Source organism: Pristis pectinata, chromosome 3 (assembly GCF_009764475.1).
Source record: "Pristis pectinata isolate sPriPec2 chromosome 3, sPriPec2.1.pri, whole genome shotgun sequence".
NCBI lineage: Eukaryota > Metazoa > Chordata > Chondrichthyes > Rhinopristiformes > Pristidae > Pristis > Pristis pectinata.
The window spans coordinates 30,278,044-30,304,436 of NC_067407.1; the positions used below are offsets into that span (position 1 = coordinate 30,278,044).

A 26,393-nucleotide genomic window follows, 5' to 3' on the forward strand; every position below is an offset into this window, starting at 1 on the left:
TATTTCCCATTTGTAATTTATGTATAATTGCTAAATATAAAATGATATAGTAAAGACAATGGGAATTTTATCCTTGCCACATTGATTTGAATTATGCATCCCGTTGTATAAAATAGATCAGGACTGAGAAGCCAGTTACATACAAGAAGATAGAGGTACCATTTGCCTTTTATAGTAAGTAATCACTTTATAATGAGAATACTGGACATTTGTAGATTAGGTTTATGATTTTTGCTGTATACATTATTTGCAGGTGCTGGATTTGATGCAATTGCTGTGGTTGATTTGACTCTGGAATGGCAACATTCAAACAAGCCACTTGTATTTCAGTCTAAATGTTGACGTTTCAGCAAGTTAATCCAAGTAATGTGACAAAGGAAAAGGATTGGGGATAAAAATTTGAAATTGGTATTAAAAATGGAATTAGATTTTGTATTGCTTTGTACTTAGATGGAATTAACTACAGTTGTATAAATGGGCATTATAAATAAGCGTTACTACCCATCTATTTCTCTCCATTTAAATTGATTCTGTTCTAGAAATCTAGTAAATCAGTTTTTGGGACACTAGATGTTCTATTTTCTTTAGCAATAAAAGTATTTCTGTCCTTTTTATGAATTCAGCAATTTGGATTTTTGATAGCTTATGAGCTTGGTTGGACACGGGGATAATGCCAAATGTATTCTCTAATAAGATTTAATTTCCTAATTTTTCTTTTGTATCTTTTACTTGTATGTATCTGGCCTCACAACCGAGTTACCAATTTCTCATCATTTACCTACTGCAGGATAGATGCAAGCTGAAGCCACAGTGTCTGGTACAGGTTATGAGGTGTTTCTTTCTTGACATGCAATTCCATGATCAAAGTTAAGGATATAGATCGCAGTGGATTTGTATTTTACTAAATGAGAGATTTGTTAATCTACAGAGTGAATTTACTCCAACAACAAGATCCAGCTGATTACATTATTCTTCATGAGTAAAGTTTGTTTATAATGATGACACTTTACAAATTGTCCTTACAACAATTTATAGAGTAGTTTTGTGGATAACCACAATGTGCTTCATGAAATAGTTTTCATTTTACAAGCTTTTAGTAATAGTGCATTATTTGGGTAAAGTCTTTAATACTTTGTGGGATTACGGGCCAGCAGCATTCTTGTAGTTCAAGAAGCAGGAAAGTTTAAAGTACCTGTGTTTTTTAAAAAAAAATCTTTAATCAGTATTTTCATCAATTTATTTTTTTGCTGGGGTTAGAGGGAAAATGATGGAAAGATATTTCAGGTGTGCTTAGGTCGAGGCTTCAGGAAACCCCTGTCATTATGTGACTTCTCTATCAGGAATAGCCAGCTGCCCAAATTATTCTGTATTCCTGGTTGAGCAAGAGTAACCTTGCAAGATGGTGAGAGGAAAGGATATCGATAAGAATGAATTCTGAAATAGACACTAAGTAGTAGTTGCTACTATGATTAAAAATCATTTGTAATAGTGAATTATACACTCCTAGATGGGACATTGTTGAATTACTGAGAACGTGGGCTCTAGATCCTCAGAATAATGTTGAGCAAATAACATGGGCACAATGAGGCTGTCTTGCTGGAGGGAGCTAAAAAGGCAGAAAAATTGGGATTGCATTCCATTTGAAAAGAAGAATAAGGTGCAATTAGATAAAATCTTTAACTTTGCAAAGGGAATATGCAAGAACAGAGAGTGTATGACTGTTTCTAGTTTTGAGGAGCCCAGGAGTAGGGAAGCGCGCAGCGTAGTGAGGCCTTGAAGTGCAAAATAGTGGTTTGGTGAATTGAAGTAGAGGCCTTGACAAGGTTTATATCGGGTCAGATAGGGTTGAAGGAAGGGGATAAAGACAAGTTTATTAGATTACAGGTGTCAACTTGCACAGAAGGTAAATACCAACATGGTAGTGGCCTGAAACTTGAGTCCATAATTTCCACGTAGAAGGTGAAGATTCACAGAATACCGGGGAAGAGTCACTTCATACCAAAAGAGCCTAAGTATCACAAACTTCCTTTTGAAAATGGTTTCTTCTGGACATATAATATAGGAGGCACTTGCACATATCTCATTACAGCAAGACTGAAGCCAACATTTTCTAAAGGGTGGATCTGCCACTCCATTTATGAGCAACCCTTGTAACAAAATACAAACATTGGTCACTACAAGCTGCATGTACCAGTAGCCATTGTAGTTTTTCACATTGAAACTAGTAGCTGCTGTTTGGGCTCTTCTCCGTGTAGCTGTTCTATGCCAGCTGTTTTCTGAATATATTCAGAAGCTTCCCTTTTAACCATGTTTTATAATCAGAGGCATAGAGTCATATAGCACAACAACAGGCCCTTTGGCCCAACTGGTCTATGCCAACCAAGATGCCCATCCAAGCTAGTCCCATTACCTGCGTTTACCCGTGTCTTTTAAACCTTTCTGAATCAGAGAACCTTTCAGCACAGAACCATGGCCTTTGACCTAACCTGCCCATACCAACCATTTATGCAATCCAACTATTTATGTAAATCCAATTTACTACCAATTGGCCGACAGGCTTCTATGCCTTGGTGATTCAACTGGGAAATTTACTTTCCGGTTAGTGAAAGACTGGACCCTGAGGTTTTTCGGAAACCACCTAATTCCCCTGATAGTGTCTTGCTGAGTCAGAGGTTAAATCTTCAAGCAGCATTGTTGGGTCTGTACCTGTAATCCAGGCCAACATCACTGGAGCACAGAAGAGAGGCTTCTTAAAGATACTCTCTAAAGATGATAAGTTGAAGGCAAGTTTATCTGCTGAGGTGGATATAAAAGATTCCCGCAGTTCTCTGTGCCCTGCAAACAATCACCCTTGGATCGATATGACTGAGACAGGCCACCTAGTCGTGGATCCATTTGCTTTTTCATGGGACCTTGGTGTCACTCATTGGCTATGAAGTTATTTTTGGGATGTCCTAAGGATGTGAATGATGCTACATAAATACATATATGTTTTTACTTTAAAGTAAGTGAAGGTTCAAATAGTTGGGGGTTGAGAAAAGGCAATTGTGATTCCTACTGAATATTCACTCTCAGTGTGGTACTGAACCGTTGATTCCTGGATCTGATAGATGACGTTGCTGGCTATATTTTACAACCTGGGCATCCATCCTACCTATTTATGTTTTTAACAGGAGCAAAACTCTTTGGTTAAACATTTATAAGCATTGGGACTAATGGCTGCAGCAGCAATTTTATGGCATGGACCTCTTTAGGAATGCTTTGAAGCTGCTGATAGCATTACAATCTGCTAGCCTGATGTTGAGAATTAGCGGCCTCTCAACAGGCTGACTTTATAACTGGTCTAGTTTGATATAACAGTTTTGCCTATATCATCGTTGCCTCAAATGCTGAAGTAAATGAGCCTAAGCAAACTGGGTGAGGCAAAAAAGTATTTTCAGGCACGTAAGTGCCACTGATTAAGCTTCTGCATGCTAATCTCTACCTTGTACAGAATTATAGGCCAACACCCTTGGCACAACCATGTGACAATGTTTAAAGAATTTTTGTGTAACAACTGGAAATCTAAACTAGTGCCATGACATTTTGTATCAAACCACAAAGTTGTGTAGAGTATCAAAAGTAAAGCTTTGTATATTGTTCTATTACATCATCTTGCTTTCAGACACACTACCTAATCAAAACAATATGTGATTTTCATGTAATTTGGACGTTGTCAGTATCAATATATCTTTGTAATAGGTTTTAATAATTTTGATGCATAAATGTTTTTTTCTGCAGGAATGCAAATTAGTAAAGGCTGTAGGGTGAATGGGACTTTATATCCTCAACTGGCTGACAGTGCTACCTGCTGTGTTGCTACTGCTTCCCTACTCAACTCCTGCAGTCGTGCGTATCCCATAGAATTATGGACCAAGAATATGAGCGGAGGCTTCTTCGGCAAACACATTTCCAAAATGTCGCTGAAAATATGCTTTCTCCGGTAAGCAAATCTGTGCTTGTTCTGTAGGGAGCAGTGAAGTTAGAGATTAATATTTCACTGCCTGAGAGAGGAACCTTGTATGTTCGTGGATTGAAAGTTATTATGTGGGTTTGTAGTACATCACTGAACTTAAGAACAGAAGCAGGACTAGGCCCATCAGTCCTGTGAGGCTACCCTGAATGAGATCATGACTGATATCACCTTGACCCAACACCATGTTCTCACTCTCTGCCCACACCCCTTGACTCTGTTGTACTTTAAATGTCCCCAAATCTTTTCTCTTGAATACATTCAATGATTCTGTCTCCATAGCACTCTGGGGTAGAGAATTCCAAAGACTCACAACCCTTGGAGATAAGAAGTTCCTCCTTAACCCTGAAATAGAGGACCCCTTATTCAGGTTTCCCCCACCAAGGGAAACATCCTCTCAGCATCCACCTTGTCAATACCTCTCAATCTTACATATTTCAGAAAGATCATCTCTCAATCTGTACTGCAGTGGGTATAGGCCCAACCTATTCATCCTTTCTTCATGCATCAACCTCTTCATCCCAGGAATCAACCTAGTGAACCTGCTGTGCCCACTGTGACACTTTACTCTGTACTGTTATTGTTTTTACCTGTACTACCTCAATGCACTCTGTACTAACTAAATGTAACTGCACTGTGTAATGAATTGACCTGTACGATCGGTATGCAAGACAAGTTTTTCACTGTACCTCGGTACAAGTGACAATAATATACTAATACCAATATAAGTGCATCCTCCCTGAAATGTGGAAACTCGAACTGTGTGCAGTACTCTAGGTGCAGTCTCGCCAGTGTCCTGCAAAGTTGCATCAAGACCGCTGTACTTAATGCTCCATGCCGCTTCCATTAACTTTCCTAATCACTTTCTGTACCTGTTTTCTTACTTTTTATGTTTCAAGTATTGGGATCCCCAGATCCCCTTTTATTAGAACATTTTGTAGACTCATTCTGTTTAAATAACACTTTCCTTTTTCATTCTTCCTTAATGGAGCAGAGATTTATATTCTCAATTCCCAGGATACTTTCAGTAGTAATATTAGGTTGTGCTTGAGATTATAACAGAAGTGTCACACCTGTAGTATTCAATGTCATGAGCTGTATTTTCAAAAAGCTAAACTTTACAAGATATAAGCAATATTACAGATCCTTATACATTGTGGTGTATCATTATTTTTAAATATCTGTAGCTCCTTTTCTGATAAAGAACTGTTGAAACATTTTCTGTGGTTTAACCAATCAGCAAAGATTGGCTGGGATTCTTTCGTACATCTGAGCCATGTAATCCTTCTGGAGGTGTGGTCAGGATATTCTCCCAGGGTTTCTGTATGTTGCAGTAAATTGTTTAGCTTCTGTAAATGTTGTAAGTGTGAACTTAGTTGAGCGAGTAGCTGAGCAGTACAGAGAAAAGACACTGAAGTTATGTTATTAGTTACTCCTTTCTACAAATAAGATCTCTTGACTCCACTGTCTTTGTCTTGCTTCCAACATCCTTTTTCCTCACTGAAAGTGGCTCCTTCTCCTCTTCTCATGGACATGATGCCCCTCAGCCACGCTGCCCATCATGTTCCATTCATGTAGTGATGATTCCCAGCTGTACCCCACAGACATCTCTCTCAACCCCTTAATCCATGTTTTTAGACAGCATGCCTGACATTCAATACTAGATAAGCAGGTATTCCTTCCAGATAACCATTAGGAAAACTAAAACCGTTCTTCATGGTCCCCATTAGTAACTTAGCCGCTGATCAGTAGTTAGGGAACAACCTCCTTGGCAACCACTTGAGCTAAACCAAACTGTAAGCTCGATCTCCTATTTGACTACGAAAGAAACATTGAACCATATATTCATGCTCTCATAAAAACATGAGTTTCCATGTCAGTAATGTCACCTGACTTTACTCCTTCCTCAGCTTATTAACAGCACGAGCACTGCCAGCCATCTTTCAAACCTCTGTAACCTTGATATCATCCAAAGCCTACCTACTGCCTGGTGGGTCCTTACTCCCACTGAGTGCTGTTCATCCATCACCCTTCTAACTGCTGACCCTGAATTTTCAAATTCTTATTCTTTCTAAATCTCTGTTCTTGTCTCCAGGTGGGGAAGTGGGGCTAAATGGGAGAATGGATCAGCTCATGATAGAATGGCGGAGCAGGCTCGATGGACTGAATGGCTGACTTTGGCTCCTTTGTCTTATGGTCTTATGTATATGCTCCAATTCTGGTCTCTTGAGCATCCTGGATTTTAAATCACTCCAATGGTGATGACCATGTCTACAGCAGCCAATACCCTAAGATCTGGAATTCTCTCCCTAACCCCTTCCCCCAACTCCCACTGCTTTTTAAATGCTCCTTAAAATTTACTTCTGATGAAAGCCATGAGCCCTAAGATCTCTTTGCATATCACAACGTCAAACTTGCTTTGAGAACTGTCTTGAAGAGCATTGGAAGGTTTTACTTTGTTCAGTGCATAGTGGTGGTAATAATGGTAGATCTGGGGTGCGGTGCACAGTTCTAGATGATGCATCTTTCCAAGAATGGATTGGCTTTGGAATGAGTGAAGTCTCAGTTCGCCAGAGTGTCAGGGATCCCAGGGCCATCTCTTGAGGAGACGTTGCATAAAGTAGGTTTGTATTTCCTGGGTGAAGAAGGTTGACGGGTGATTTGATTAAGGATTAGAAATGATTTTAAAGCTGTGGACATTTGTCCTTGATTCTTTGGAATAACCTGTTGCTGGAGGAGTCCAGAATAAGAGGGAGCAACTTCAAAAATTTAGAGTTGGTCCACTCAGGAGTGTAGTTAGGAAGCATGTATTCACATGAAGTGTTTAGCTTTTTCCTCACAGGAAGCAGTGGACGCCAGCTCAGATAATAATCCAATGCCTAACAATGATGGACTTCTTTTAGGAAGGACATAAAGAGGAATGGTGTTGGGGGAAGAAATCAGGCCAAATCAAACTGAATTCCATGACAGGCTTGAGCTGCTTCATGGTCTAGTCTTGATCCATTGTTATCCTGTTTGGGCTAGGGCAAATGGTGGAACTAGCAGAGTCAGCCTGAACACTGTTTAGCCAATGCATTGCTGATGATCTGCTTCCTGAGCAGAGAATTGGACTCAGCTTGAGGTCAAATGTCCTTCTGACATTTTGCTTTTAAAAGCTCAAATGAATATTGGTAGCTTGGGTGATGGAAACTGAGGATAATTGATACCAGTATATTAGTTTCAACATTCTGAATTTAAGGAAAAACTTTCTGAATTGATGATAAACTTCATGACGGGGGCTGGGCACGATGTTTATAGCTTCACATGTACGATATATACTGCTGATAGATATAGATATCTTTTATTAGTCACATGTACATTGAAACACACAGTGCATCAAAATACATCTTTTACATAGAGTGTTCTGGGGGCAGCCTGCAAGTGTCGCCACGCTTCCGGTGCCAACATAGCGTGCCCACAACTTCCTAACCCATATGTCTTTGGAATGTGAGAGGAAACCAAAGCACCTGGCAGAAACCCATGCCGACATGGGGAGAACCTACAAACTTCTTACAGACAGCGGCCAGGATTGAACCCGGGTCGCTGGAGCTGCAATAATGTTACGCTAACCGCTGCACTACCGTGCCTACCCTTATGAAATGCATGGGATATTCCATCATCCATAGCAATAGTGCTGGCTCTCTTTATAATGAAGTCTTCTCTTCTGGAGTCTGGGACTTTGGGCAACCTCCCTAATACAGCAGTGTGAGATGTGGCAGAGACCAACAGCAGCAGCCAGAATGGTCTTGAGGCCAGGAAGCTGAGAGTGACTCTGATTTCCATAGGCAAACCAATCAAAACACGTTGTTTGTGAGGATAAAGGAGATCACGGATTTCAGTGAGACAAAGGGTGGAGTTTGTGTGTATTGGCCCTTTTAAAATAGTGCAGTTTTGGGGGAAATGGGCTCAGTAAAACTTGGTCATTGTGTAAATAGGTACTCTCACTTTTCAAACCAGTGATGTTGAAAATCTCACAACAGCTGAATTTTGTGTTGCACTGCTATTGATATCACTCAGGAGTTTCACTCCATGGAAAAAAAAAGTTCTATGGGAATGAAAATCAAAAGCAAGAGAATTTCGTAACAGGTGCTGAGGTGTAAACTTGAGCAAATTTGTTGTATTACAGAGCAACAAATTTCTCAACCTATGTTTCTAATTTGGAAATATAATTTTGTAATGACAGTTGAAAAAAGAAAGCAACTTGAACTTAATTATTTTCCTTGGAAGGAAACACACATTCTCTGCAATCAATTTGCTTGTGAAATGTAGGTTTTGCTTTACTTTAGAAGCTGTTGAATGGGAAATAATTGTCATATTTTTTGTGTTTTACCTTTTATTTGCTTGATTGTAATCTCTACACTAATCCCCTTTCAGCTTCTTTCAACATGCCCACTGCCACCCCATCATTCTCTACTGGCATTTATCACCACTGCTTCCCCTCTGTTCTGAATGTCATTGGATTGATAGCTCATTGCTCCTCATGCTATTACCATAGAAACCGTCTCCATGCACTTTAACCACGGCATCAAACTTGAATGACGTGATAATTTCAAGGCTGATGCTGGAAATGTAAATGTGGAAACACTTTTTTGGTTTCTGTTTCCAAAATATGGCATCTGTTCCAAAGCTTTTGTGAACAACAGAGTTAAGAAAAAATAAACACAGACCTCATTTCTTACTGCTGTCTGGTGTTTGACTGTTCCGAGCAGTGGCATTGTGAAGTTACATGTCGTCAATGAGCTGTGTTTGTAAATGATGTGAATGGGGGTATCCTGTTTCAAGTGAGAAATTTCTGATAGCACTGTCATTCAAGCAATGTGATTCTTAATCTCTGTATGGTCCTGGGAAGGGTAGAGGAGAGATTTATCATTTTTATCTTCTGTCTCAAGATGATTTTGTTTTCTCTGGCAATCTTAGAGATTTACAGTAGACTTTTAATTTTGCAGTATACACTTCTCTTACTTAGTATTATCACCATACTAGGGCTTGTTTTGGGAATTGTTTTTGAAAGTCCCACCCCCACCTGCCTCCTGGGGATTCCTGTGAGTGTTACTGCTGATCCCATTTGTCTGAGGTAAGGCTGGTTAGTAGATAAAGGCAGGCTTAAGCTTGCAGTAATTAGTACTGTGAATTCCTAATATCTGCTGTAACTTCAGGGAAGGGTCTAAAAGAAAGACATGTGCACTGTAGGTAGACACCAAGCCAAAATTGTGGGGTGGGGGGTGGAATTAACTTGTGCCACCTGGATCAAATTTCAGAGGTTCCATGTCTGATCAGATGACTGGTGTTGTTTGCCATCTGGACTGATGCAGCATCTGTATGACATTGAAACCAAGTAAATCTATTGCTTGGTTCACTTCACAGGGGATCTTTTAATGTGCCTGGGGACACAAACCCTGGGAAAGAGCTGAAGGGTTAAACTGCCCCCTGTTATGTAGAGCGATTTGCACTTGCTTAGTGGCTTGTTGTAAATTGGTAGATAGCAGCATCGACTAAAAAATGTGCTGAGGTGAATTCTGGTGTCAGCTGGTTTGAACATCTATCGATGGATTCCTGTCTGTTGTTGGGCCGGCTTGTATAATGGGACAGGAACTTGTGGCTGAGAGCTGAATTTAAATACTTGTCAGAAAAAAATCAATTGCAGGGACCAGATAGTCAGCTAAGTGGAGGAGGAAACATAAAGCCCTGTAATTCTGCATAATGTGCAGTAAATGAGCAAACTTTGTGTCCTCTCCGGTCTTCGCCACTGTTTGTGTTCACTCGAGCTTCCTCCTGTATTTCCTTATCTCCCTCAGCATAAGCCTCTAATCCCTTCTGCCCTAAAATGTACTATTCCCTTCAGCCAGCAACACACAAGATGCTGGAGGAACTCTGCAGGTCAGGCAGCATCTATGGAGGGAAATGGATAGTCGACGTTTCTGGTCAAGACCCTTCATTTGGACCAGAATAACATTTTGCTATTCCCTTCAGCCACCTGAGTAAAGAAGTTTTTTTTTCCAAATTCCTTAAAGGATTTCTTTCTGATTCACTTATGGTGATGGTCTGTAGCATTGGCCTTCGTATACCTCCAGTCTTATCAAAAGATTTCACGGTTTTGAAGAACTCCATTAGGTCATCACTAAACATTTTCAGATCAAGAGAAAAGCCTTTCTGCCTGTTCATCCCTTCATATTGGACATGGCCCTTTTTATTACCCCTGATATCATCCCTGTAATTTTTTTTCTTTCTTCCTTCACTAACTCTGTATTACACAAGTGCCAGAATTGTATGCCATGGTCCAAGTACAATTTACCCAGGTTTGAAACTTGCAGATGATGCCAGTTTAGGGGTGAGCTAATCAATATTGAAGTAGACTGCAACAAAATTACAAGAGGGCATTGTTAAACTTGCAGACTGGTCAAATAATTAGCTGATGTGGTCCAACATTGATATATACAAAGAGGTACATTTTGGAAGGAAGAACAAGGAAGTGACTTGTTACTGGAAGTGCACAAGTCTGGGTGGGATAGAGGAACAAACCACTGACTCCTGAAGGCTGTCACACCCAGTTTCTCCACTACTTTTCTGTAATGTGCTTTGTTTTTATACCAGGCAGGGTTGTTAGCCCTGTGCCTAACCCCCCAAACTAGAGATCCAGTGGGGCTGTTGTGTTTAGCCTCTCCTTCTCGGACCAATCCTTGAACCTCCATTGCCAATTTTAGAGATCATTGGAGCATGCCAGCTGCCCCATCAGACCCACAATGGGTACTGCAGGTCAGGGAACCCATTAAGAGAGCAACCAAGCACTAGGGGTTACAGAAATGATAAGTAAGGACATTACACTAAACCTATATCAGACCTTGTCCTGTGTCAGACCTTGGTTAAACCACACATAGAATACCGTATGCAGTCTGATCACCATATTACAAAAAGAACAGAGAGGCATTGGACCAAGTACAGAGAAGATCTACAAGGTTGATGCCAGAAATGCAAGATATAAAAACAGAAAATGCTGGAAACACTCAGCAGGCAACGCTGAGTGTTGCTAGCATTTTCTGTTTGGATTCCAAATTTTCACCATCTGCAGTATTTATAATTTCCAGAAATGCCATAGATGTATGTATCAGAAAAGAATGAATAGACCAAGTCTGCTTTTTCTCGAAGTGTGAGGGATGACCTAATAGAGATCTTTTTAAGATAATGAAAGGTTTTGTTAAAGTGGCCACGGAGAAAAAATATTTCCATGTGGAAAGAGCATAACTTAGTCTGTCAGTATAAGAGCCACTGAGAACTTCAGTAAGGATTGACCCAAAGACCAAAGGTGAGAATGTGGAATTCACCACCACAGGGAGCGATGCTTTGAGGTGCATGGCTCAGAAGCACACAGGAAGGTGGGGACTTCTGTTTGGTGATCTGCCAACTTAGCACCACATTTGGAAAGGTCCAGGACCTCAACACCCTTCTCCGTCGGCTGAAGGCTGTGCTGGTACACGAAAGGTGATGGTGAATTTTGTTATCAATGTCTGCCTTTGCTGAGAGATGGCTACCAAAACATGAAAAGTTTTCAGGAATCCAGTGCTGGATCTTGATCGTCCAGTGAAGGAGTCAACAAAGACCTGGAGCTTGGTCTCTGAGTGTGCACGTTTGCAAGTGTTGTTTGCATATTAGAAACTGTGACCGAGATTGGGACGATCTTGGTTCTGGAGTGGAGGCAGCATGGATTGAACAATTTCCCTCCTGTCCTATAACTTAGCCCCACTGCAACTGGAAGCTTGTTGGAGGTGAGGAGTATTGAGAAGAGGGTTTGAGTGATGAAACAGCTTTGCTTAACCCCAACTGCGTAAAGATCAGGTCTGTGTTGGGCCCCGGTATTTTTGGATCCTGACTTCCATGTCTTTGTGTAGAAAATGTAGAATAGTGATAGATTTCTAAGGACTCAAGTACTTCTATACTTCCTCTTGGTTGACAGGGTCAAAGTCTTTTCTGAGGTGAAAGACAAAAACACTGTGGTCAGTGCTGCTCCTACAATATTTTTTCCAGTTGTCACATGAGGAAGATCATGTAGATCCCATCTCTTGATGGGAGAAGCCTCCTTGTTATTGGGGGGGCAGCTCTGCTGCCGCAAGGAGGATCCTAGTGATGACTTCACCAGCAGCAGGCAATAGGAATACACTCTGTAATTACCCCTACTTAACATCTCCTTCCTTGAAGGTGGTCTCGATGTAGTGTCTCTCACATCCAAATATGGTGCTAACCAAGTGAGGTGCTCCCACACCCAAACCGTGAATCCATTCCCATCAGTCAAGGAAACACAGAGGAACCCATCAACCTGTCTAGTTACTGTGGCGTGCTCACAGCAGGCAGCATCAGGTGGGCAAGCAATACTTTTCCTGAGGTTTTCTGGATCAAATTTTGTGTGGTTCTGCAGTAGTCTGCATGTGGTTTCTGTGCTGTGCTGAGGAGTAGGATGATCAGAGGATAGTTGTTGGGACCTGTGGAGGCAAGGTGACTCGGTTGACCACAAGCAATTTGGGAGAAGGTTGAAAATGGAGAGATGCACCTTGGAGGAATAGAAGGACGCTCTGAGGTTTTGTGGGAAGCAGGAGCTGAGAGGGAGGTAGGGAACTGAGGGAGAAGAGGATTGGCTATATTGCTCACTCTTACCCCTTCTAGAATCTGAAAAAACTCAGCAGGCCAGGCAGCATCCGTGGAGAAAAGCAGGCAGTCAAGGTTTCGGATCAGGACCCTTCTTCATGGATGCTGCCTGGCCTGCTGAGTTCCTCCAGCATCATCATGTTTTTCATCTAGATTCCAGCATCTACAGTCCTTTGTTTCTCTAGAATCTGAAAAACGTGGTTACGTAAAACATTGTCCATGCTGAGTGTTTACTACAATATTTTTAGTTTCCAGATATTTCATTATTTCCTCCTTTCAGTTGTGAATGTATGACTTTTCTTCCTACTGACATTAAGCTGCCTGTTCTATAATTTACTGCTCTTGTTTTATCATCCATCTTAAGTATAGGTGTTAGTTATCTACCAGTCATCTGGACCTGCACCATTTGTTTTTAACAAACTATTTAGATGTTTCTAATTTTGGCTCTGCTGTGTCTTCCTTAAATTCTTTTAAAATGGTTAATCCTCCGAGTTTGATTAGTCTATTTAATATTTTTAAATGTGTTTGTGAGATTTTGTCCTCTAATGTCATTGCCCTCTGTCTCCTTGATAAGTTCTGAATTATGCATTACTTCTGTTGTTCTGCCTGAGATTGAGTCCATCGCTCAGTATCTCTTTTCCTATCCTGATATTTATTTCTGTAAAATATTTTGTGTTCCTTGAGTATTTAATTTCACTGTTCCTCTTGGACCTCCTAATTATATTTTCGACCTCTCATCTGTTCTACTTGCTGCACACCTCTTTGCTTACCCACAACATTTCCCTTTTGGGGTCATACATGGGTCTCATTAGTGTTCAGTTGCTTCTTGTTCTTCAGCAGAAAATATTTTTCTAGCGCATTTTAAAATGGTTTTCATTGCTCTTCTGTATCATTATTTACCAATTTTGTCCATTGTAATTTCCCAAGTACCATCCTAGCCCTTTCTATTTGTGTTCTTACCTGCTCAAGTTCATTCAATATTGCTAGATCCAGTTCCCCTGTTGCTCACCTTGCACAGTTGATTTAAAAAAAAATGTAGTGCATATAAACAGGAGTTCCATTTTATTGTCAGTCTTATTACCACTTCTAGCCAGTTAGCCGCCCCAGTAGCGTGATCAATCCTGTATGTATTTTGCCTGAACCTGCATGAATTTTACTTGTCTTAATGATAGCTATATTGCTTTTTTTTAGCTGTCATTATGTGAACTTATAGCTGTATCACCTCCCTTATCTCTCCTGATTATATTTATGCCATGAGTCATTTAATTTTCAATCTTCCTTTCTTTCTCTAGCCATATCTCAGTAATCCCTACTAAATCTGATTCCTTGCACTGTGTCATTGTCTCCAATTTCCCTTGTACTGTAGACACTTGTCTGTTACTATAGAGTTTAACAAGTTTCTCAGTAGTTTTATTTGCTTTATTTTTAGCGATCATTTTACATTCTTCTATAGTTCCGCCTATTCCCGAGCCACTGACATTGCCCCTTTAGTACTGTCAGATGTAACATTTCACTCAGAGCTGGAAATGTGGGTGGTAAAGGGAGGGAAACGTTTGTTTGAAGGGAGAAGTGAGCAATTTAATGGTTGTAGTCAAGTGGGAAGAACTAACACAGGCTGTTTTCACCTTCTCCAATACTTACACAGCATCCCAATGCCTGAAGGAATTAAATTGAATTCAGAAGTTAGGCTTATGCTGAACTCAGTTACAAGAAATGTCATATACAAGAGTACGTGCATTTAAGGTGAGAGGGGGAAAGTTTAACGGAGATGTGCGGGGCAAGTTTTTTTTCACACCAAGTGGCAGACACCTGGAACTGGCTGCCAGGGGTAGTGGTGGAAGTAGATGCGATAGTGGTGTTTAATAGGCTTTTAGGTAGGTACATGAATATACAGGGAATGGAGGGATATGGATCACGAGCAGGCAAAAGAGATTTTAGTTTAATTTGGTATTGTGTTCAGCACGGGCATTGTGGGCCAAAGACCCGTTCCTGTGCTGTACTGTTCTATGTTCTATTTTCTAATTAATTTGCATTGTTTTAGTGCCTAGGGTCATTACAGATAAAAGTCTTCACAAAGATGATGCCGAGGATAAGAGTCCTAAGTTGTAAGAGGACACCGTAAAGAATGAGGCTCTTTTCGTTGGTTTTGATTTAATTAATAGCCAAGAAGGATATTTCGTATAACATGCGTTTTGTTGGATGTCCAACTTCTCGTGACCACTTGTACCAAAATCTTTTCAGTCTAGACCATGTATTTCAATGAACACACAACTCCAGATGCAACAGCATCACATTAGAACATACTGTGGACACATAGCAGGTCAGGAAGTATCATTGGATGGAGAGACAAAATGAATCTTTCAGATTGATGATGCTTCATCAGAACAGGTCCATTTATTGTCTTGAAATGTTAACTTTGTTTCTTTCCACAGATGCTGCCTGACCTGTTGAGTATCTCCAGCATTTAATGTTTTATCTCAGATATCCAGCAAGTGGAGTTACTTTTAGAACATTGAACATAGAACAGTACAGCACAGAACAGGCCCTTGGGCTCACAATATCATGCTGACATAGCTAATCCCTTCTACCTGCAGAAATCCCATATCCATTTTCCCCTCATTCATGTGCCCATCCAAGCCCCTCCCCCACTGAATTTGCCTCCACCACCCTATCAGGCAACGCATTCCAGGCATCCATCACTCTCTGAGTAAAAAAAAATGCCTCTAACGTCTGTTCTGATCCTCCCTCCCTCACCTTAAATACATGCCCTCTGGCATTGGAACGCTCAATAATGGGAAAAAGATGTTGCTTGTCCACCCTATCTTTGCCCCTCATAATTTTATACATTTCCAACTGATCACCCCTCAGCCTCCGCCGCTCCAAAGAAAAGAGCCCAAGTTTGTCCAGCCTCTCTTGATAGCACATGCCCTTTAATTCAGGCAGCATCCTAGTAAACCTCCTCTGCACCCTCTCTTAAAGCCTCGACATCCTTCCTGTAGTAAGGTGACCAGAATTGCATGCAGTACTCTAAATGCAGCCTAACCAGAGTTTTATTTTGTTTTGTTTCGTAATAAAGACTGGAGACTTTAGTTGCACAAGAAAATAAAGGTTAAAATAATGTAGACAAAAATGTGCTAAATATATATCTATAATTAATGTTGCCTTGGGGAAAAGCATGTATTATTTCTATAATTTGATAAACAAACTGCACCCATACATGTGGTTTCTTCACATGATGTTTAATGTTTAAGGGTGCTTTTGGAAGATGTTACACATTTTGAAGAGTTTGATACATCTTTAAGCTGATGGTTAATAATTCAATAGTTGCACAATACTGTTGTCTGATTATGCACTATGTACACTCTCTGTTTATTTCTAAATAGCTTCTGTTTATAATGCCCAAGATTAGATGCATTTTGAGATTAATTTATCTTTAACTGCTGCTGGACATTCTTTTTAAACAGTCTGCCTTGAGTACACGACATGTGACCTCAAACTCGCCAGCAACCCTTCCTCGCAAGACAGGTGACCGATTTATCCCAACGAGAGCGAGTTCCAACTGGAGCATCAACTTCCATACCATAAATGTAAGATAATATTGACAGCGATTGAAGAACTAACACTGGCTGTTGTTACCTTTTCCCAAATCCTTTGTAAACTATTGATGAGGGATGCTGTTAAATAAGACCGATATTTGAGTATTTAGCAGGGGAGAAAACATTTAAGTGCAGGCTGTGGGCACACTGATCGTGGCAGTGAAATGCATGCTGAAGTAAATATAAGAGATCTGAAATGCACACCAGTGCACTGAGGAGCTTAAGGCATCTTGTTGGAGCACTGAGGAACTGGGAATATTTGGCTGAACAACAACAGATGGAACTTTCAACACACCATAAGAAATTTTCCATCCATTTATGATAATAGTTGGAAAATTGGTGTCAGTACTTGCAGGATTTGGCAATTAACTGCCTGTTGCTTCAGAAGATGCATCAATTGTTGAAGGTCTTGTGAAAAAAAAACTTCTTTAAAAAATTTTTTTCAAAAGACTTATGATTTTTAAGAGTAATAAAATATCAGGTCCTGGCAAGCTTAAAGGAAGCACAGGAAACATCACCCACCCAAATGTCAAACCATCAGGATTTCGGAACAATGTGATAGCAGTTTATTGGAGTTTTACTGTAAACACTTCCTTTAGATTTTGTGACAATTATCCTGAACCCCATGTCCACACTTAAAAACTACTTTTTGTTCAGTGAGAGGGAACATGTTTCTGGGAAGGTGCAGATGACTGGGAAAGGGAAGAGGGAACATGTTGTCCTATCCCTCATTCTGAAGGGTACCAATGAGAAAAGATATTCACAAGTTCGTCAAAAAATTCCATTCCTTAAAAATTAATTGCAACTTTGTAACAAATACTCTATTAATCTATTGGTAATAACATTCTGGTATTAGCAGTACTGTGTTAAAAGTGTATGTGAAAAGAGAATGTTCTTTCAGTAAAGACTTTGCTGTATTTTTATCAGGAAAATGGAAAATCGCCAAACCAGAATCGAAAAACAAAAGAAGCAAATTCTGACAATGGGAAAGGTACAGTACATGTCCATATTCTCTTCAACATGGTAAAGTTAAATATCTCTTTACATTGAGTATCACTGTATGTTCATTGTCAGGGAGTAAGAGGAGTTTGTGATCCTGTGACCAAAAGTACAATACTACTGCCCAAAATGCTGGTATCTGTGACAACACCAATAGGTTTGAATAGAGAAACTGTCACTAATGACCTGAATATAACACGTAACAGTTTGATCTCCTGAACTTTGGAAGATGGAAGATCAATTTGTGAAATAGGAAATTAACTCTCCGAATAGAATGACCCATGACCCCATTTGATCTTCAACAATACCACATTCAGTCTCCTATTAATGAGAATAAGCCTCAATGCATATTATTTTAGAACATAGAACAATTACAGCACAATTCAGGCCCTTTGGCCCACAAAGCTGTGCCGAACATGTCCCTACCCTAGAAATTACTAGGCTTACCCATAGCCCTCTATTTTACTCAGCTCCATATACCTATCTAACAGTCTCTTGAAAGACCCTATCTTATCAGCTTCCACCACCGTTTCCGGCAGCCCATTCCATCCACTCACCACTCTCTGAGTAAAAAAACTTACCCCTGACATCTCCTCTATATCTACTCCCCAGCACCTTAAACCTATGTCCTCTTGTGGCCACCAATTCAGCCCTGGGGAAAAGCCTCTGACTATCTATCAATACCTCTCATCATCTTATACACCTCAGTCAGGTCCCCCCTCATTCTCCATCTCTCCAAGGAGAAAAGGCTGAGTTCCCTCAACCTGCTTTCATAAGGCATGCTCCGCATTCCAGGCAGCATCCTTGTAAATCTCCTCTGCACCCTCTCTATGGCTTCCACATCTTTCCTGTAGTGAGGTGACCAGAACTGAGCGCAATACTCCAAGTGGGGTCTGACCAGGGGCCTATATAGCTGCAACAATACCTCAAGGCTCCTAAATTCAATTCCTCGATTGATGAAGGACAATAAACAATATGCCTTCTTAACCACAGAGTCAACTTGCGCAGCCACTTTGAGCGTCCTATGGACTCGGACCCCAAGATCCCTCTGATCCTCCACACTGCCAAGAGTCCTACCATTAATACTATATTCCGCCAACATATTTGACCTACCAAAATGAACCACTTCACACTTATCTGGGTTGAACTGCATCTGCCACTTCTCAGCCCAACTCTGCATCCTATCTATGTCCCTCTGTAACCTCTGACAGCCCTCCAAACTATCCACAACACCCCCAACCTTCGTGTCATCCGCAAACTTACTAACCCACCCCTCCACTTCCTCATCCAGGTCATTTATAAAAATCACAAAGAGTAAGGGTCCCAGTATAGATCCCTGAGGTACACCACTGGTCACCAACCTCCACTCAGAATACGACCCTTCAACAACCACTCTTTGCCTTCTGTGGGCCAGCCAGTTCTGGATCCACACTGCAATGTCCCCTTGGATCCCATGTCTCCTCACCTTCTCCAGAAGCCTCGCATGGGGTACCTTATCAAACGCCTTGCTGAAATCTTTGGCACAATAGATTGCAGTGTATTATTTTTTGCAATGTAAGTGGAAATGGTAAATGTGATTGATTTTTAGCCCATTCTGTGCTGTTAACAGTAAGAATAAAATCCAATAATGAACCCATCGTGAGCACACAATATTTCCCTTACTCATTGTTGCATTATACAATTGTCATCTTTCTTTTGTAGTGTAGTATTGAGGGCAAGATTCCCCATTTATAACAAAGTGAGACAGATCTGTCATTGCCCCGAGATCACTGACCACCTGCCTACACTCCACGCTGTATGTTCCAAATTGATCATTGGCACAATGATCCATTGGGAGCCCAGCAGCTAGCATTTCAAAGTGGGGAAGCGCAAGCAGCTGGTTGCATTCACAGAATGATTTTAGACAGCCGTTGAGACCCCATCACCAGGCTGATTGGCTGTCAAAGTCTTTGATGTTCATAAAATTACTTGGAACCCAGTAGGGGAAAAAATCTTAATGGCTTTTATTACTGTAGCTAGAGGACCTTGTTGCAGAGCTTCTATCAAAGCTAGCCAGTTGGAATGTTAAGTCCTAGGACTCTGCCTGGCTCCTTTGATGTTCTGTCTATCTGCATTATCTTGTGCTTCACTTGGTCAGCATCAATGCAAATTTGCCCATTTTTTTCCCCCTTGATATTGAACGCAGTGATGATTTGCGGGAATCCGTCACGTGTATCTAGCAGTGTGTGTGGGATATGATGTCATCACGTGAGCGGTCCGGTCCAAGTCCCAACTGCAGGAGGCTAACCCCTGCTCCCAGATTTCCATTTGACAAAGCCATCAAGGACTTTGAATAATTCCAAATCCTCCTCCAGTTAAAAATATTGTTTACCTTATCCTAACCCTTCTCATTTGCCGCCTCCATTCATATGAATGGTCTAACCGGGAGCAAATTCAGTGGATAGATACCCAGCATAACTGCAGGAGGAGAATTGCAGGAAGTACACACACTGTCATTGGACTCCATGTGATCTCCAATATAAGAGCCCAGCTGAGAAGACACTGGCAGAGGTTGGCCAGCAAGTTCAGAACCTCCTCATTCATGTGGCAGCCCTGAACTCCCTGGCACTTACAGTGGTATTAAAAGCCTACAGTTTGGTTCTGAATTGCCAGCAAGTTCCAACTCATTTTCTATGAGGGTAATTAATACTTGAGGAAATTTTATATCTGCACATTTTTCTCATGCACTTTTCTTTGGCTTGACATTTACAAATAAATGTCATGTATCAAAAAAAAAAACATACTAATCCTGTACATTAAGACAAGGTTGAATGAAGATGTGTAACTTTAGCTTTAAAACCAATATTATCTGCTGTGGCTACAATTTGGATGTTTTTTTTTATATATCTGTCTTCTCAGCTTTCTGCTTAAACCTGCCTCTGTCCACTAGCTAATTAACACATTGTCAGACATCGATGAAGAAGTGTCACAGGTTGCGATACTTAATCTGATTAGAGAACTGAAGAATATTGTAGCGCAGAAATATGCCATTGGTCTAGCAAGGCTCTTTGTGATCTTCACACCCTAATAACTCCCACTCTGCTCATGTATCCTTTACAACTTCTCAAACTTGTGTCTAATTTCCTTATTTTAGGATGCGTAGAGATCTACTATCTATAGTATTGTCATAGAGTCACATACTACAGACACATGCCCTTTGGCCCATTATGTCCATCCTTGTCCATAGAAAATTCCAGATCCTAACAATCTTCAGTTAAGGAAATATATGTAATTTCTCCTTCAAGAGAAATAATTTGAAAATAATTAATGTCATCTGGTACAATGCTGTTACTTTGCCAAGCAAAGAGGGTCACCACTCCTTGAGCATCCAGCTACATTGTGACCAGAGCAATTGAATTGTCCATTTGACTGCTGGTTAATTTGGGAGCTCGCATGATTCCTTAGTCCTTTGGTTGTCATTGTCCTGGTATTATATTTAGGCTCATGAAGTTTGCAGGGCACCTATGGGAACCCATGCACCATGTGTGTGGTTGATGACCTCCAAGAACTAGACCTCTGGAGCGGCACACTGTGGAGCATGCTAGCACCAGTGGAAAGCTGAGCTTGCAAAAAAGCCGAGCTTGCAAGAAAGCCAAGCACAAACAATATTGCAGCTTTGTTTCCGGACTGCACTCTTATTAAGCATGGCATTATTACAGATACCATCATAGATATTTATGAACATTCAGTCCACCAATTAGGCCACCTTTCTCCAGATCTGAGTCACAGCAGTGGTATGACTGGTTCCTTCGCAGTTGATTGAGAAGTCCATTCCTCATTTACCTTTTTTTTTAAAAATAATTTTTCTACATTGTGCTTTGTTCTGTGTATGATCTTGGATTTGCTTCTTCCCACATGGTGACAGTCCACATTTGTGATGTAACTTCTAAGTCCAGTTTATCACCAAATGTCAGTGCTGGTAATTTTGTTCTTTAGTCAAAATGGTACTTTTACGTGAGCTTTGTATTCTGTACCATCTCTGACCTACCAATAATTGGTAATTTGATGGAAATAGTTGCTTCTTATTTCCCTTCCCATGAACCAGAACTTGCACTCTGGCAGACTGCTTTGTCTGCCAGTCCCTTTGTACCTTGATTTTGTCATGATATTTTTATTGCAGTCCATATGGATATCCCCGTGGATCCACCTACTGGTTGGCCTGCACTTGAACTTAAAGTTATGCAAAGAATCTTTTCTTATGTTAACTTGCACCCTCGCTCAGCATTGTAAATAAAGATTTCATTAGATATTCTGTATCTGGCAAGCAGAGCTCTTGAGCAATTTATCACAGTTTCCCTTGTCTGTAAAACTCTGGTTACACCGAGTACTTGTGAAGTAATGCTTTTGTGTTGAGTTTAAGAAGTGGCAGTTATGTTTGTGACATTCTAATGGTTCTGTTTGTTGGCCTAGCCTCTGATCACAAATGAGCCAAAGTTTTTTGTAATTCTTATTTGGGATATTGGCAGAGCTAGCGTTCTTTTTGGAAGAAAGGAAACTGATGAGAGGTTTAACTGAGGTGTACAAAATTATGAGGCATTTGTAGTTAATGGATGAAAGGCTTAGAAAAGAGATTTTGGGGGGGGCGCCTGGGGGGTGGTTTGAATCCATCTAGAGGGGTTTGGGTCTGGAACTCATTGCCTGAAAGGGTGTTGGAGGCAGAAGCCTTCACCCCATTTAAAATGGACTTAGATGAAGCACTCAAGGAAACATGACTTGCTGTATTAGGGGCCTTGAGCTTGGAGAGTTGCCCCTATGACATGGTCTAGATATTGAGAGTACAGATCCAGCCCTGAATGTAAGGTACTTGGATTGAGCAGAATCACCAGAATTTGTGACAATGAGTCTGCCTGGGGCTTCTCAGTAAGAAGCAACAAGTAGTATGGTTGGAATTTGAATCTGTAGAGTGCTACTTGGAATCTTTCTTAACAGATACTACAAACACTTTTTTTTGGTGTTATTTGAGATGTTGAGACAACAGAAAATAAAATACAAAACATTGTGAATTATTAGGCTGGTTGGGAACATCATGGAAAAGTTTGATCCCTTTCCTGTTCAGTCTCCATGCAGGAGTTACTGAATAATGATCATCTTGCTAACTTTGGCTGAATATCTCTGCCAGCCCAGCCTGGAGAGAAGAGAATGGCTGTCGGACTAAATATCACCTTTTCCGCTTCAGGATACAGTCCTGATGCAGGCAAATGGGATTAGTGTAGGTGGGCGAAAAGGTCAGCATGGACATGGTGAGCCGAAGGGCCCCTTTCTGTGCTGTACAACTAGGACTCTATAGCTTAGCTGGAAAGATTCACCCATCTAGGTCAGCAGGTTATGTGTTCAAATCCTACTGAGAAGAGCAGTGCTGAGGGAATTCACCACTGTCATGGATGCCATCTTTTGGATGAATGTTAAACCAAGGTCCCACCTTGTCTCTTAAACGATCCATGGCATTATTGAGGAAATTTGGGTGACCTAATGACCTGACCAGTGTTTACCCCTGTCAATATCACTGATAGATTATACCCTTGCTGTTTACTGCTGTTTGTTTGAATGTGCTTATATCTACTGAGCAGAACGAAGTGCTGATTTTCTTTCAATTGTGGTGTATAGTTGCTGGAGGAGAGACGCTCCATTGTGTTTAGGTGTGAATTCCAAGTGGTAAATGAATTAACATAGTGATCTGCAATAAAATGAGTTGCTGTTCTCCATGGTGATGATGGGATGGTGGTATTGCTGTAATGGGATTTCTTGTCCATTGGCAGATGGTGTGGCATATGCTGCCTTGCTAAAGAATGAGTTACTGGGAGCAGGCATTGAAAAAGTGAGTGATCCGCAGACAGAAGATCGGAGATTCCAGATGCCAATGCAGGAGCGACGCAATCTATTCAGAGTAAGTGAATAATGCCATTATTTATAGACTGACTAAATTAGCCCCTTTGTTTCTGGTCAGCCAAATTGTACTACGCACAATCAGAAGATGTTTCCTTTATTGAATTACTAAACTTGACAGCATTGCAGCTAGAGCTGAATCAGAAAGCTGCCTCTGATTTATAAAGAGTCACCACGTTGATTAATTCTCTGCCCCGCCACCCCCCGTCAGTTCTGTTGTGTCTATAGTGCATTCTGGGGTGAAAATGACATCTTTTTGGTCGGCTTTCGAGCAACTTAAATGTGTGTTTATAAAACTACCTCCTGCTTGACAGCCCTTCAGTCCAACAATTTTAGGTGCGGCACCTACAAATAGCCATATTCCACTGCAAGTTTCTTCTTTCTTTGCTTCTGAGACAGAAGGCTGTGGATTTGTGCCCCCCTCAAGGATGAATAAATAAACCTAGATTAGCACATTAATGTCTCATTGCCCAAGATCAGTTTGGCCTAGGGTTCAGGTGGATGTTAAGAATTTCTGGTTCTATTTTGAAGAGGATCCAGGAATTTGCCTGTTATCTGAGGAAACATTCTTTCCTCAGTTTAAGGTGCTAAAAATAGATTAATCAGCTCTTCTTCTAATTGCCTTGTGTAAAATTTCGCAACAATATTGATAGAAAAGTAATTCACTGTATGCTAGTTGCTGATGTGATGTCATTAGGTCCCACTTCTCTTTGATTTATTCTTCCACCCATGGTTAATTGATCTTCCAAAGGAGGCAGATACATTTAGGAGACTCCACAATGTTAATTTTTTTGACCCAGATTAGTGATAGTGAGCTCTATAAGCTGCTTTACTCACATTCTTGTACACTTTTGTGTTGGTTTTGAAAAGCTTTTAGTAGATTTCTGTCTTAAGCTAAAAGATGGACACACTAGAACGTAGAACACTACAGCTCAGTACAGGTCTTTCGGCCCACAATGTTGTGCTGACATTTTATCCTTCTCTAAGATCTATCTAACCCTTCCCTCCCACGTAGCCTCCCCATTTCTCGATCATTCATGTGTCTATCTAAGAGTCTCTTAAATGTCCCTAATGTATCTGCCCCCACGACCTCAGTGCATTCCATGCACCCACCACTCTCTGTGTGTAAGAAAAAAACTTAGCCCGACGTCCCCCTTATACCTTCCTCCAATCGCCTAAAATTTATGTCCCCTCGTGTTAGCCATTGTCGCCCTGGGAAAAAGTCTAGGTACCACTGAATCCTTTTTTTTTGAATAAAATGTTGATTTGCATCTGTGTATTTAAAATAAGCATGAGCAAAGGCAAAGTGGTCAAATATTTTTAATTACATATTGATGAACTTGGATTCTTCATTACCATAGCATAAACCTAAAAATAACTGTGAAATTCATTCTATTGTTAAAGGTTTACCTTGTATAAGGATTTCACTTGTTAGTACTTAATTCTGCTTCACTGTGTGTTGCTCATTGCAATAGAATGTGGTTTTGAGTCGAGTTTTAATCAGTGTTGCATTTTTTTTTACAGTATGCTTTGAGTACAAAGAGATCTACTACTGAAAGTGGGAATGAGATTTCTCCGTATTCATTATCCCCTGTCAGTAATAAAAGGCAAGTAAAGGAGCATTATTGACTCATTGTTCAATAATTCTTCTCTTTTAGAAGAATAAAGAACCGTAATTGTAGATTAATTTTAAAAATGAGTAGCGGACTTGTATGCTTTCTCAACCGACAGTCTGCCTCCAAATTTCAATGAGTGTCACACTTCCACTGCTTTCTTAAAATATCAGTCTTTATAGTGAGTTCTCTTCATTGGTGAAACATTCTTAGTCGAATTGCTGAGAACTTAATTTCTTAAACTCATTTTTGTTGCTTCCAACATGAACAATTGTGACAAATATTTGTGGTCTATTAATGAAAATGAATCTTTTTCAGATGAAGTCAGTTTATTTGAACTAGTTCTGCTTGCTCTCTAATGCCATGAGCAGTTATGATTCAAATTGCATGGTGTTTGATGATTGTACATGCATATTATATAGGCATCAAGTGAAGGATCTCAGTGTTAGAATGGAATTATGTTTCTAGCACTCGTGCAGCATTTTAAAATAATACATGTTTTAAGGGAAAACTAAGTAAGAGATAGAGCAATGGATTTAAAGTGACTCCAGGAATACACCAATGTAGGCAGAAGAGGCTGATCGTCTTCTTGGCTTTTACACATTCTATGGTTTCACGTCTCCAAGTACTTCAGTTGGAAGTGAATGGTTGGAGCAAAGGATTGGTAGAAGTGTATTAGAAGTAATGATTAAAAACAAGATCAATCAGCTTTGTTTTGAAGAACCATTGGAAAGAAAAGCTATGAGCTTGTTTCAGCTACTCAGAGGAATATTTCTCTTGCTCTGCTTTTTATAACTCTTTACCTGTTTCCATAGTGTTTAATTGCCAGTCTCATTCAAAAGCTGTATTTGTAAATGTTTCTCTTGGGCTCATTACTGGGGAGATCTCGGCAACTAACTCTGGAAAATGTTATAAAATAGGTTGAACCTGTTTTATGTTTTTAAACTAAAGGTTTTATCAATGATTTAAAAATTATGTTCTGTATCAACCAAGGCAGAATTTCCTTACTTGCCCAAGATTGGACTAAGCAAACTATATCTCTAACTGACCATAAATTTAATCTGCTCTCCACCTTTCTCAAACAGTCAAAAGTTGTTGCGGTCGCCACGGAAACCAACAAGGAAGATTTCAAAGATTCCATTTAAAGTTTTGGATGCTCCAGAATTGCAAGATGACTTTTACCTCAATCTAGTGGATTGGTCAGCAGCAAATGTCTTAAGTGTTGGTCTCGGTGCATGTGTTTACTTATGGAGTGCGTGTACCAGTCAGGTAAGGTGCAGCTTGGTTACCTTGTTACAAACTTGTTGAGTTTATTTTGTGCCTTTTCATATGAAGTATCTGATCATAAAACAGAAAAGCTTATCTTGCTATCCTGCTGCCTAGCGTCCTATTGTGTTGTTGTTCAGCCAATGTTTCCTTGGCAACAGTGCACTGGTAAGCTGTTCCCGACTTCCATTACTGTACATTGCTACAGAAGGTCAGATGTCAGCACTTCATGCCAAGGTGGCTGGTGGATGTAGCACAACCTCAATTATTTCCTCTGTGATCACTCACATTGATTAAAAAGTAATGTGCAGG

The 26,393-nt window shown here is 40.4% G+C and overlaps 1 protein-coding gene across 4 annotated transcripts in view; it reads left to right on the forward strand.

Annotated features, from left to right (window-relative positions):
* LOC127568621 (fizzy-related protein homolog) overlaps positions 1-26,393 on the forward strand; it is a 48,224-nt gene that overhangs the window by 3,802 nt on the left and 18,029 nt on the right. For all 4 annotated transcript variants that reach the window (XM_052012592.1, XM_052012588.1, XM_052012590.1 and 1 more), the window contains exons 2-7: positions 3,781-3,982; positions 16,150-16,272; positions 17,209-17,272; positions 23,076-23,203; positions 24,727-24,809; positions 25,901-26,084. In XM_052012592.1, coding sequence (XP_051868552.1) covers positions 3,908-3,982; positions 16,150-16,272; positions 17,209-17,272; positions 23,076-23,203; positions 24,727-24,809; positions 25,901-26,084 — 657 coding nt within the window. In that variant the 5' untranslated portion in view covers positions 3,781-3,907. The remainder of the gene's footprint in view (positions 1-3,780; positions 3,983-16,149; positions 16,273-17,208; positions 17,273-23,075; positions 23,204-24,726; positions 24,810-25,900; positions 26,085-26,393) is intronic.